The sequence below is a fragment of the Mandrillus leucophaeus genome, unplaced genomic scaffold (genome assembly GCF_000951045.1).
Source record: "Mandrillus leucophaeus isolate KB7577 unplaced genomic scaffold, Mleu.le_1.0 Scaffold61, whole genome shotgun sequence".
Classification (NCBI taxonomy): domain Eukaryota; kingdom Metazoa; phylum Chordata; class Mammalia; order Primates; family Cercopithecidae; genus Mandrillus; species Mandrillus leucophaeus.
Genome location: NW_012106586.1, coordinates 4452984 through 4467060, shown reverse-complemented (window position 1 = coordinate 4467060; position 14077 = coordinate 4452984). Strand labels below are relative to the sequence as shown.

Here is a 14077-nt window from a genome sequence, read left to right as displayed (position 1 = left end):
ATTTTAACATATTTTAGGTGTTTTAATCATTTATTTGTTTTTTAAATCAAATTATCTCATCTTTGACTAGTGGGAGACCTTTCAAGTGGGTCCTGAGTCTTTCTGACATGAGTACATTGGTCTTTGACAGTTTCTTTGCTTTCTGGTATGACAAGATTTTCCAGCTTCTCTTATACATTTCCTGCCCATGTAGTGAAGAGTTTGATCTGGCCCAAAGAGAGGACTGGCCTTTGCCTTAGCTTCCAGAAAGTAATCTATGTCATACCTGATAGAAATGTCTTTGTTTAGGGTAGGGTTGGCCACACCTAAGAGTCTTAGAGTGGGAGCTGGCCATGCCAGAAAGACTAACATGTGACTTAGGGTGAGAGCTTTGGTTTATGTGGCATCAGTCAACCTGGAAACTGAGATCAGTCATGTAATCCATCCATCCATCCATCAATCAAACTATGTAATGAAACCTCAATAAAAACTTTGAATGCTGAGGCTCAAGTGAGCTTCCTTGCTTGGCAATATTCCATGCTTATTATCACACACTGATGCTGGGAGGGTAGCATGTTGTGACTTCAAACCTATGTAATGAAACCTCAATAAAAACTTTGAATGCTGAGGCTCAGGTGAGCTTCCTTGCTTGGCAATATTCCATGCCTATTATCACACACTGATGTTGGGAGGGTAGCATGTCCTCTTCACAGAGCAGAGGGTAATAGTGGCTTAACATTTGGACTCCTCCCAGACTCGGATCTTTGTGTCTTATTTTGGCTGATTTTAATTTGTATCTTTTCCCTGTAATAAACTGTAACCACGAATGAGTATAACAGATTTCAGTGAATTGTGTGAGTTCTTCCAGTGAATTATTGAAGCTAAGGGTGGTAGTTCGGGGGAACCCTCTGAACTTGCAGTTAGTATAAAAAGTAAGGATAGTCTTGCAGACTGTGACCTCTAACTTTGCAGTTTGGCTAACTGTGGGCACTACTTCAGGTCTGTAATCAGTTCTTACTCTAAGGATTCCTTTCTCCTTTCAGTGAGAAATGGTATTTACATAAAACAATTTTGGCACTAGGGGTGCCCACTGCTACTGGGTGGGTGGTCATTGTTTCTAGGCCTTTTCTGTGAAGAGAGCTAGAAAAAGCTTTTCTCTCTCCCTCTCTTTTTTAAGAGAAAATCTAGCACAACCTCATACTGATGTTTCCAGTTCGAATTTAGGATTATAGGTAGGTATTTACTTCTTTGATTTTATATTTGTAGCTCTTTAACATTTTCATGTTAAATCTTGGTATTTATATACAGCAAGTATTGCTTGTTTTATCCTAATATATAAAATTTTCAGAATAGCAATACCAATACTAACAATATGGTGACTGTAAACAATTTCTTTGTAGTTATTTTTTATCTTTTAGAAATACAGTCAAATTTCAGATCACCTGAAATAGTTTCTTTCCATGAAGCTAAGTCATCCACTCAATGGTTTATCAGGTCCATGTTTTATTTTGCTTGATTTTTAGGTATTATCTTTTCTCTCTATTTTAATGTTCGTCTTGGATTTTAGGTAAACCATGTGCACGGTTCTAAACATCAAATTTACATAACAAGCTAAGTTCAGAAGTTTAGCTTCTACTCTTATCACATTTTTACATTTTACTCTTTTTAATGACCCACCTCATTCCACTGCAGTACATTTTTAACTGTAGATAAAAATTCCACAATCAGCATATTCATCAAATGCAAATGGCATCACTAAAGTAGTGCCTAGAAGGATTTTTTTTTTTTGGTAGAGATGAAGTCTCACTATGTTGCCTAGGCTAGTCTCGAACTCTTGGGCTCAAACAATCCTCCCACCTGGGCTTCTCAAAGTGCTGGGATGACAGGCATGAGCCATTGTGCCCAGTCCATATTAAGTTTTAACAAGCTCTATTTTGTACATAATCTGCAAAGGTAATCTTTAATTCTGCATGGCTGAATTGTCACATAATCAAAATGTTTACAGTTAAAATTAATTTCCTAAAATAAATTTTAATTTACTAAGGACTATAAGTAAACTAGAAATTCTTAAACAATAAACACCAACATAATATTACTCTTGCACAGATGACTTTGGGCACAGTAGTATCTAAATACCTCTTGGGGACTTGTGAAGTAAAGGGACAATGAACCTATACTGTATATCCTCCATATGCGCCAGCTGCCCATTTCTTCATGTTGTTAGAGTTTCTCAACATTCGGTTCTCAGCAGTGTCTTACTCTACACTTGTCTCTGAGCGACTTCTGCTTCCAAGGTTTCCCATTTCCTCTATATGCTAAAGATTTACATATTTATATCTCCAGTTAAGAATTTTTTCTTACGTTTTAAGGCAGATTACTCAAAGAACTTACCAACCCATGGGTCCCATTGTTTCAGCTCTAGTTTTCCCACGTTTTGCCTCCTTAAGCAGTTCTTCTATTGCTTTCCTGATAAGAAAAAGGAAAAGATTTGAGAGGCAGTCACCCCACTAAGTTCTGAAAATCAATTCATTCTAGGTCCATGATCTTGGGAAAGGAACTAACCTTTGAAGCATGATTGTTGGGGCAAATTTTTTTTTAAACAGTTGACAATTTTGAACACATAAATTAAAAAGAAACTATTAATATAAAGAGAAGCAACAATGAAGAGAAAAAATTACAAACTGGGAAAAATATTTTTGGTATGAGACAGTTAAATCACATACCCTTAATACAAGAATTCTCTTTTCTTATTAATTTGAATAACCAAAAGACATGAACATCCAAATATGTATGTATCTATATTTTTTCAAATTCACTGTTATTCAAAAAAATACCAGTGAACTCAACAAGGATAAATGTTTCTGCCCATTAGTGAGGGGGGTAGAAAAATGGATAACTTCTTCTCTACTAATGGGGACTGAAGCTGATATTACATTTCTGGAGGACAATCCAGCAACATAATAAAGAACCTTAAGAATAGTATATACCAGTTGACCTAAAAATTTTACTTTGTCCTATGAAAATATTCAAGTAAGTATGCAAAACTATATGTACAAGGATATTCAAACTATTTGCTAACAAAGAAAAAAAACAGAAAACTTAAATATTTACTGATAAAGAATTGGTTAAATAAATCATGACATATCCACATACGCGGAAGATTAGGCAGTCATTAAAAATGAAGACAAATGAATTTTTGGCACAGGACAGACATTCAGTATATAAAGCTGGTACAAAAGAATATGTGTAGAATAATCTTAATTTCAAAATTATTTACATATATATTACATAGAAAAACATTTGGAGAGGGCTGGGTATGGTGGCTCATGCCTGTAATCCCAGTACTTTGGGAGACTGAGGTGAGAAGATCACCTGAGGCCAGGAGTTTGAGACCAGCCTGGGCAACACAGCAAGACCTGGTCTCTAAAAAAAATAAAAATAATAATAATAAAAAAATCTGGAGGGATGTTATCAAAACAGTAAGATGAGTTGTAAGGTGATTTTTTTTTTCTGTTTGCATTGCTGCATTTTCTATTTTTTTCTACAATGAACATGTATTATTTGTGTAATTTTTGAAGAGGTTAAAAAAACAGAAAACATATTTATCAACTATATTCTGAGACTTTACTATGTGTAAAATACTGTGCAAGGTGCTATGGGTAGCAACATAGGAAGATGATCATCCCTGACTTGAATATGATGTATCAATAACAAAGTTAAGAAAAAGAGAGGTGTAAACAAATATAGTCCAAAACAAATATAGTTCAAAAACAGAACTATAAATCTAATCATGAATTTTTGAAGCTGGATAATTATATAGAGTCTATATCAAAATGTTATAATGACACTATTATAATACTACCATACACTATTTATATAATCTTCAAATATTAACATTCTGTTTACAAGAACGTTTTATTTCATGTTGATTTTTATCAAAGTAAAGCATGCACATCGTTTAAAAAGACAAATATTATTTAAAAGATTTAAAATACAATAGTCTTCTACATTATCCTGCCCTACCCACCAAAGAAAACAATTTCAACTTTTTTTCATCTGTTTCTCTTTATTTACTTCCATATTCTTAATACTATGCTTTCAAACTATTTCACCACCTCTTCATCTTCAAAAATACATCTGCTCATTTTTGTATAACTCATTTTTAAATAAACTCTGATTGAGATCTTTAATGTCTTTTCAGTTAACTCAGCAGCCTGACATTTTCTGATCCTTCTTGGGAAGGCCCACTGCTATGGATCAATGAAGAACTGAAGCGCCTGCCTATCTACCAACATGCTGACTCCCTCAATCACAAGTTTCGCAGCCCAGTCTTATGGAATCACGAACAGGTAAGTTCATTTGATGACCACATATGCTGCTTCTTCCAGTTCTTTAGAATAATGATATGGCCTGCTGAAATGATCTGGGGACTTTGTCTCTTACAGTAGTTCAATCAAAATTTATCCTAATTCCAAACCGAGATCCTTTTTCACCCTTATAGATTTAAGTAAAAAACTTAAAGGGTATAAATATTCCAAATATGCCTCTTCCTTTCCCATAAATTAGTGTGGTAGTTTTAAAATAAAAACAGATAAATCATACCTAGATCCACCTATGTGCTCTCCTTCTGTCAAAAGAAATGGTTAAAAATAATTGGGAAAAAAACTTTTTGGGGCAGTTCCCCAACTATGAACAAAATACGTATCAGTTACAAATAAACTAGAATGTGTTTTCCCATAAAAACTATGTTAAAATGTTTGCCTAGCTTTCTGGACCAGACTACAGAAGCTTATTTGAGTCAGAATCCAGCTGAAATGCTATACATCTGCAGAAGGTACTCAGTAAAGATTCTTGCAGAGACCCTGAAGGCATATTCTAGGTGCTTTCAAGAGCTTGAAGTTTGACAGTGATTCTTCTTTAGTTTTGATTCTACTTAAAATTGTCTGTAGCACTGTTATTAATTTTACCTGGCACGCTTAAGGATGCCTTCTGGTTTACGAGTACAATCAAAGAGAAAAGAAGGTATGTGTATGAGAAAGACTGCCTGCAGTAAAACAAATTCACCAAGGATGAAAGACCATAAAAGAGGAGTAGAGACTAGGGGGAAGGGCACTCAGTCAGCTGGTCTACCTTGTTCCCATTGGTAAAGGGGGCTTAGCTGCTGTCCACAGCCAAAGTGGTGCAGAGTGACCCATTCCCATGGTTTGGATCTACCCAAGTTAGGTATCTGCAATTGGTTTAACAACAACTAATTTTGATATAGAGCTTTAAGTATACCAAGTACTATACTATATAACCATGACAACATAGTTATTACCACCAGTTTGCAGATGTGGAAAGTGATATTCAGAGACATCGACTAACTTGCCCAAAGTAACACTGCTAACGATCAGGGAGAAGGGCAATGGGGAAGAGGAACAAAGCAAACAAAACCCAACCTCTGTTTTTAAGGCTAGGTATCATCTGATCCTTCTATTAGACTATCTCCTCCACAAATATCTGCACAGTAAATCCTGGAGAAATCGTTTATCATTAAAAGGCAAAAATTAAAATAAGTGGGGAAAAAAAGGCCTAACAGAGTGCCACTACTGCATTTATTCAAAGATAACTGGGGAATAGGCTGATACTGGAGAGGCGGAAGGAATGAAGGAGGACTGATCACTATTTTGCCCTAAGAATGTTGAGCATTCGCTACTTCCCACCCAAAATTCTCCTGCATAAGCTCCCTCTACAGAGCTTTACTTTCAAAGAAAAAAACAACAATTTCTAGCAATCAAGTATCCCAACTTTAAAACAGTATCACTACCTTCAAAGTTAAGGGGAAAAAGTCAGCAATTACCCCATTACTATAGCCTCTGTTGTTTCCTCGAGAAACCCCATTAATGAATTACTGGGTAAGCAAATTATAAATCCAGTTTCTATTCTACATTATCACAAAGGCAAAATACTTAAATTATCAAAGATTATGAAACATCAACGTGCATGAAACAAGACAGTTTTTAATGAGATGATGAAAGAAGTGTAAACTGTAATTAAAATACAGGAAAAGCAAATAGGAGAACATATAAGTACTAAGTATATACAGAACTTGAACCATTAAAAAATTATTCAGACATAAACTTAGTTCTTGGTATGCTAGTTTTTATACTTGGTTCTTTTCAATATCTTGAAGGTTTCTTTGTAAAACCAATTAATTATATTAGAATACTAAGTTCCATGGAGACCCAAGAGAGCTGAGTCATTAAGCAGACGGTTTTCTGGGCACAGGAACAAACCACAATCAATTTTCAATGATCCATGTGTGTATTATCTCCAGCCAATTTTCCATCCTAGCACAGCTTCCTCAGGCCTGCCTGTTCACTCCATTAGCCAGCTGGTACATGCTTAAGGAATGTCAACTGATCATAATAGCAGCTTAAATAAAACCTAAGTGGGAATGCAAATCTGGTACAAAATCATCTTAAAATCCAAAGTCAAACAAATTAGTTTTGAGTTATCTGGGTCTGTTTCTTTTTAATCACTTTAATCAACTGAAGGTTAACTGTTCCAGTATACAAAAGGGGTAGCAAGAAATTGAAGGCAACTGAAATAAAGCACCAGAAATTGAGAGGAAAATTGAACAATAAAGTAGGAAAACGGGAATTTTAAAGGAATAAAATCAGAGAAGCTAAATCTCAAATAACTGCTCAAAAATGATGGAGTCAGTCAGAGGGAGCTACAGGCCTCTTCCTGCGATGGTGAAGGAAAGCTAGGAACACAGGGCTGAACGTTAGAAGCTTTCCTCATTTGTGTCTCTCTCAGTCTTTAAAAAGTCACCTTCGATCAGCTAACTATACAGTACAGTATCTGTCACATGATGGACAGAAAAACAGGTTCAAAAAAGGCAATACATTGTTTAACAGGACTACTCTCTTCCTGAGTGTGTTCAAACAAGCACGACTTGGTGACAAGAATACAGACTTCTTAGAAAATTGGCAGAAATGAGCACAGCATCATTTGCTGCTGTTGACTGGGATGTCATCTAAAAGGCCCAACACGGTATCAGTGCTGAAGGCAAACATGTTTATACTTGTGGAGTCATCCACATACATGTAAAAGAAACCTTACGATGGCAATCTAAATTTCTTCCCATAATGGAGTAATAAAGCTTAGAGAGAAAAATGGAACTATCTACTTCATCTTCGGTAAAGCTTTGATGTCAGATCATTGATGAAAAAAATATGGACAGATGATCAGATCACTCTGAACATCTGCAAACAACTGCTTATGGGTTCACCCTGCCAGTAGTAACTAGTGGTTTAGTAGTCATAGGGATCTGTAGAAACCACAGGACAAAGTTTGGTTCTTTATGACTTAGTATTTTGACTACAGACACAGGCAAAAATTTAGAAATATCCTTATTTAATTTCAGTAAAACATTAAATTGTCTGGGGTCATGTATCAGCTCTAAAGAAAGGTGAAAAAAATTCAAATTGTGAAATGCGTTTTTAAATACAAGGTAAAACTCAATAGGAACACTGAGGTCATTTGGGAAAGGAAAAGAATTTTTCAGACAAACTAGAGGCACAATAAATTAATCTGTACATTTTGTTAAATTTGGCTAATCTACATTACACACTTGCTAAATACAAGGTACTGTGATTTATACGGTGAGCAAGGCTCTTCCCTGAAGAAGCTATTAGGGAGTGCATATAAAATAAAGAGCCATATATGTACTTTAAAAACAAATATTGGATTATCTAGGAGAATGTGAGGAGGGAGTTCCAATATTCATTTCTAAAATAACAAACAGAAAGTCATGAGAAAAGGTGCTGAATTTTTAAGAAGAACTTATGCTGGCAAAAGACTGGAAAGTGATGGAGGAACGTGAGTTTGAAAGGAAGATTAATGAGATCCTTTGTTGATTTCATGCCCACATGAACTAAAGATAGAAGAAAGTGGTATTTTAAGCAATGGTGGAAAAATAAGACAAAAATACTGCAGATTGCTTTTTGCAACGATGATAATAATTACCTCACAGGGTTGTTATGAGGATAAAATGAAATATTTGATTTGGATCCAAGTGTTCTGTATTTTATAAGAAGCAGAACAACTATGATAGCTATGTTTTACTTGACTACACTCCTAAAGGTCTCAGAACTTGTCTTTTTCAACCTAGTTTTCTCAATACCTGGCACATGGTAGGTACTAAGTTAAGATCTGGGGAATAAATGGGTTCTGGGTATGTGTGGGACATGATACAAATGCAAGGATTTAAAAATAAAAATACTCCATCTGTAGACAGAATAGATGATGATGGGTGAGATGGAAGAAGAGGAAAGACAAAGGAGGTGAAAAGAAGATAAAAGAGAAAAAGATAGTATGTCACTGGGCAAATAAATGTAATGAAAAAAATGAATAGCTACAGGCTCTTGAGGGAGCAATCCACTATAGTGGCCAAACGAACAGGGGCACAACAGCAACACGTATCCTTAGTGTCATCAAACATTAGGGCAGACTGGGAAACCACAGACACTGACGAAGGACACAGAATGAGGCACAGCTGGAATCTTTCCTGTCAGGATTGAGGACTTTGAGCCTTTAGGGCTGCCTGAAAATCTCAGCGAAGTTTCAGATCTAGAAAACACTCTTCCCTTTAGGGAGTTACTGATCAGTGATAAATGGCCTTTGTTTAGCTTCCAATATTATTCTTTTGCTTCATTATATTGTAAGTGGGCAAAATCCCACTTCACTCACACATGTTAACATCTTCTGAACTCCATTTCCTAGTGGAGATCCTAATTGTGTTTTGAGATGACAGTACCTAATGTTGGAGTGGAGGGTGCCAGTACAGAGAGGGTGAGACGTCACAGGAGGGCTACTAGCCTGTCTCTGCAAGGCTTTGCCACACAGATGCCCTATGGGATCACCACATCTAGGGCCTTGGCTCTGACAGTCCAGAGGCCTAACATGGCTTAGACACTCCCACCAACTGCAACACTACATTTGCTGTTACATGCATGGGGTTATGCCCAGGTTATGCCCTCTGTCCAAATCACTCTCCACTCCCAACCTTTACACCAGACACTCAGGTCTGACATTACCCTCTCCACCAAGCCTTTCCCAATCTCCCTGTTTGTTCCACGTCAATAGATGTAACTGCTCCTTTCTTATAGGCCCATTTTTTGAAATGGTTGAAAGTCAGCTAAGTATCAAACAACAGAATTAACTTATTGCACACACTGATTATTCTGTTAATGAGTCGGTAATATTTGGATTAATGTGGAAAGGCAGAAATATTCTGTATATATTCCATGAAGCTTATTTTCTTGCACTGATCTTAATAAAGTCCCTAATTATATTGTTATAATCAAGATTTTCACATAAATTAAAAGTGGTTTCATTCCTTGCAAATTATAGGAAAAAGAGCCTTGTAAATACTTTGACTTGGGGCTTATATAGAAACACTGGATGTATAGGAATTAATACAGAAGTTTAGCATATGGCCCAATTGCTGTCGCGCAAATGCTAAGATAGAATTGTGAATTTAGGAATTCGGTGTTTCACATGAGATATGAAAGTATGGTCCCAGGCATTTGTATTGAAAATGCAGTGCCCCATTTTTTGTAAGCATAGGAGTATACAGTCGGCCCTCTGTATCTGTGGATTCAACCAAACATGGATTGAAAGTTTTTTTTAAAGAAGCAAAAAAAAAAAACCAATATAATGAAAATAACACAAATAAAAACCAATACTGAATAAGAGCTATTTACGTAGAATTTACATTGTACTAGGTAATACAAGATTATACCTAGTACAATGTAATATTAGTAATAATAGATTACTTAGGTTACAGGCAATCTAGAGATGATTTAAAGTACAGAGGAAGAGGCATGTAGGTTATATGGAAATATTGTGCCATTTTATATCAGAGACTTGAGCATCTATGGGTTTTGGTATCCATGGGGGTCCTGGAAGCAATCCCCCAGGGATACTGAGGGAAGGTTATACGTTCTATAAACCATAATAGTCTAAAAGTATTAAAAAACAAAATGTAAAATAATCAAATGATCTATGAATCAGTGTCAAATTTCTTGTATGTTCCACATAGACCTACACATATACACACATAAGAGTAATATGATCTAAGATTGCAAAATGTTACTCAGTTTCCAAGTGCAACTGTTTCAAGTACTGTATTAAATCATGAGTATCTTCAGAACCATGAAATGAAATACCATGACAAGCAAGACAATGGAAGCTTAGCACTAGTGGGAAACAATATTTTCTTAGTGAAGGATCTACTGCATTCATGCCAAGATGAAGGATTTGACAAGTTAATGTCTTTTCTCTTTTTAACTTTTCTGCAGCTCAAAACCTTTCCATACTCTAAAGTAGTGTCCACTGGAAAGTCAACATTGGTACAATCTTCACATATTTAAACACAGTGTCCTTTCATTCAAGGATGCAGGTCAAAACATGAGGAGGATGTTTCCTGGGTTATGAATTGCACTGAGCACTGGATCTCCACTGACAGAGGCATCCATGCATTTGTGATACACAGGGCTGCTCTCCTCATCCAGGGTCCACGCAATTCTCCTTTGAATACAGTTCTAATATGCATTTAACATGCACCACTGGGACATGATGAAAAATTATAATGGTAACAGTACTTACGTACCATTTACCTTACCGCTAATCCTCACAACTTATGTAGCTCCCATTTCACAGGTAAGGAAATAAGGAGAAAATAAGGAAAAGTCAAGAAACTTACCCAAGGCCGCAATAGCCAATAAATGATAGGGCCTGGGATGTGAACCCAGGCAATCTGACTCTAGGCCCCAGGATCTTAACCCTTACACCACAGCTCTATTACAAAGCATGATCCTAGTCCTCAAGAAGCTCAGTCTAGTGAGAGGGGCAAGTAGAGCAGCAATATTTAATGGTGCTTATCATGACAAGAACGGCTCTGGCAAAGACAAAACTCAAGTCCCCTCACCTGGACATCAACATTCTCAAATCTGCAACTACCCATTTGTAGATGGCCACTGAGACTGGATTACTATTACAGAGAGATCACTTCTGCGGTTAAAATGTGGGTTAATCCTTAACATTTCGCTCCTAGGGAAAACTTATTTCTCAGTTCATAAGATACCTACTTCACTATAGGGTCTACTGACTTCATTTTTAAAGCAGCAAGTGTTTTTACAAATATTTATTCTTAAATCCTGATACAGAAAATACAGTGATTCTTTTTCAATTCATATTATAAAACCTGAGTAAATGTGCCATGGTAAATTTTTATATGCGCTATGAAGAAAAGCATCTCTTACTGAAAATAACTTTGTGGGGTGGTGGTGATAGGGTTAATTAGGAAATAGTAAACTCTGAATAGAAAAGCCCATGGACAATACAATAACAGGAAGAGCAGATCTGTTGATAGGTCAAATGTTAGGTTTAAAAATATTACAGTCTACGCTCTTCTGAAATATTAGTTGGGGGAAAAAATCCACAGAGAATATAAGGTCAAATAATTCTTGAGTTCTTTTACTCAGTAAAATGTATTTTGTTATCTCTTTAAGATAACAGATGCTCTCGAGAACAAAACTGATGAAAACAAAACTGCAAAAGAAAAAGGGATTTAAAGTCTAGAAAGATGGGTGTGGAAGCGAGCCAATATCCAGCAAAGAAAAGCTAATATGGCAGCTGCTTGAATTTAGTAAAGGATAGGAAAAATGGCAGAAGACCAAAAAGCAGAAATAAAAAATAAAATTCAGACTCTCACCAAACAGCTGTTCAAAACATAGACAGGAAAAATATCACAGAAGCTGTACAAAAAACATTACAATACAAGCCTCTAAAGTTTGCCTCTACAGTTTTTTTTTTAAATGAGGGAGAAGTTTGGTAGGTGTACTGTTCTTTGATAAACACACCACATACCAGAAAAACCACCTCACCAAAAGCGTGGTCTGTAAATCACTCTCTTAATCCTAAAAGAGCTTTATTTGATACAAATCATCTGCAGTTCTCTGTAGACTGTCCTAAACAATCCCTCAGAGTTCTTGGATCTCAGCCCTGAGGATGGCCTATTCAGCAGAAAGTCTGGTCAGCCTGCTGAAGCTATTTTCTTTAGCGTGTCAAGGCTGCAGTAATCTGCTAGAAAACAAGCTGTCCACCCCTTGTAGATTTCAGTCTCTGATTCATCAAATGATTATAAATTATACTCAGAGCTAAGAGCAAGGAATAGGAAAAAAAAACATAAAAGAAAGTTCTAGAATGTGTAGGATTTTGGCATCTCATCACTTCATGCTCTTTAAAGTGTTTTCATTTAAAAACACTTAGAAATTCGTCTCTTGAAAATGCTATTTCAAGATAAAATAATTTACCTGTTGTCATCTGAATAAAGTCATTTTTAACCCCAGGAAGAAAACATATGTATACTTCTAATTCTTAGAAATCCAGCAATACACAATGAGATGGGAAGAAGAGAAAGCCTGCTCTCCACAGACAACATCACAGGTTCAGTGACAGCCCTGCGGCCACTAAGTGCAAGGCAGAGTCCTGCCTTAGAGGCAAGAGGTGATGAAGAGCCAGTGAAATAGAGGGTGTAGCCCACTCTAGAGCGATCGTGCCTCCCGCCTGCCGTGGGGGACTGCCTGCCAGACCAGGCCTCATCTTGATCACCAGGCATTTTCTGTCTTTCACACTCTAGGCATCAAACATGGCTTTGAGGGATATGGTAGTTTCCTCCACACACTGGCAGGGAGAGATTTTGAAAAAATAGTACATATATACATAGACAGTATTTTCTACATCAATAATTAACTACAAAAATATACTACACAAACAAATGTATGCCAGTGTGGTGGCACATGCTTGTAGTCCCAGCTACTCAGGAGGCTGATGTGGGAGGACCACTTGATCTCAAAAGTTTGAGGCCAGCCTGGGCAACATAGCAAGATCCTATCTCTAAAAAAAAAAAAAAATGTTTTTAATGTATTAAAATCCACCGGTAAATTCTTAACTCTTTAAACCCTGCACTGTCAAGCTTCAAGTTGTTTTTCTGGTGCCAATTTATACAGCAATGAAATTAAGTAAGACAAGGTAATTTTAAATCCCATTTTACAATTTAAAAAACTTAGTTAACATATATACATGTGTTTTGGGGGAAAACTCTGTATTTATATAAAGGAGTAATTAATAGAGTTAAGCGGTTAAACATACACATAAACCTAACTTTGAGAGCAGCATCCCTTTAAGGAAAATGTTTACAAAAGTTCAAAGTGATGAACTTAGATGGTCCACTGAACAAGTTGGCCAAAACTGCACAACTGTGCAAATAAGGTTTTATATTGACATTCAAAGATCCCAGAGATGCTTCCTTCTTAGCTGGCCAAAGTTGTAGAGCTCTGGTACAATGCAAACACATTCTTACAGATGCTGAATTCAACAGCACAGGAGGAACCACTAGAAAGGCTGTAGAGATTAACTAAAGGAAGGAAGCAGCTCATGGAGACTAATCTCTATAGGAGAAAAACTCAAGGCATGGAAAATTCCATTACGATTAATCCAACCTTTACCTTTATATCATACCACTTATCATACCAACAACACATCAGCTGCCAAAAGAAAGAAACCACAGAGAGTATTATAATCGATGATTTTGGCATCAGAAACCAGCTGCAAGACAACCAAAACCCAGCAAACCACACTTTATCATTCAGAGACTTATAAATTATATGTGATGATATAACCAACAAGGGAAATGTGAAAGCATGTTCTAGAGCCAATGTTTATGCATTGTTTTACAAAATATCAAAAACTAAAAACACAATATTTTCTTGTCCCTGAATTAAAACTAAACTTTAAGTAGCCATATATATTAGGACCATCTCATCCACTGAAACATAAACAATCCTTAGGGAATGGAACAGCAGCTGCAGTTTAATTGGATGGAGCAATGCTAACAAAGAGTTTAGAACTAAGTTAAAAATAGAATAGGTACCCAATTGAGACTGCAGGGGAAAATTCTGAGAGACAGATCATGCTGATTTTCCAAACAGCATAATTTGGCTTCCTCCCAAAGTCTAATACACTCTTACGCTTACCAAAAAAGGGG

At 36.3% G+C, this 14077-nt stretch overlaps 1 protein-coding gene across 2 annotated transcripts in view; it reads right to left on the bottom strand.

Moving 5' to 3' along the window:
* LOC105553805 overlaps positions 1-14077 on the bottom strand; it is a 45827-nt gene that overhangs the window by 15838 nt on the left and 15912 nt on the right. For both annotated transcript variants that reach the window (XM_011999969.1, XM_011999968.1), the window contains exon 2: positions 2371-2445. In XM_011999969.1, the coding sequence (XP_011855359.1) occupies positions 2371-2387 (17 nt within the window). In that variant the 5' untranslated portion in view covers positions 2388-2445. The remainder of the gene's footprint in view (positions 1-2370; positions 2446-14077) is intronic.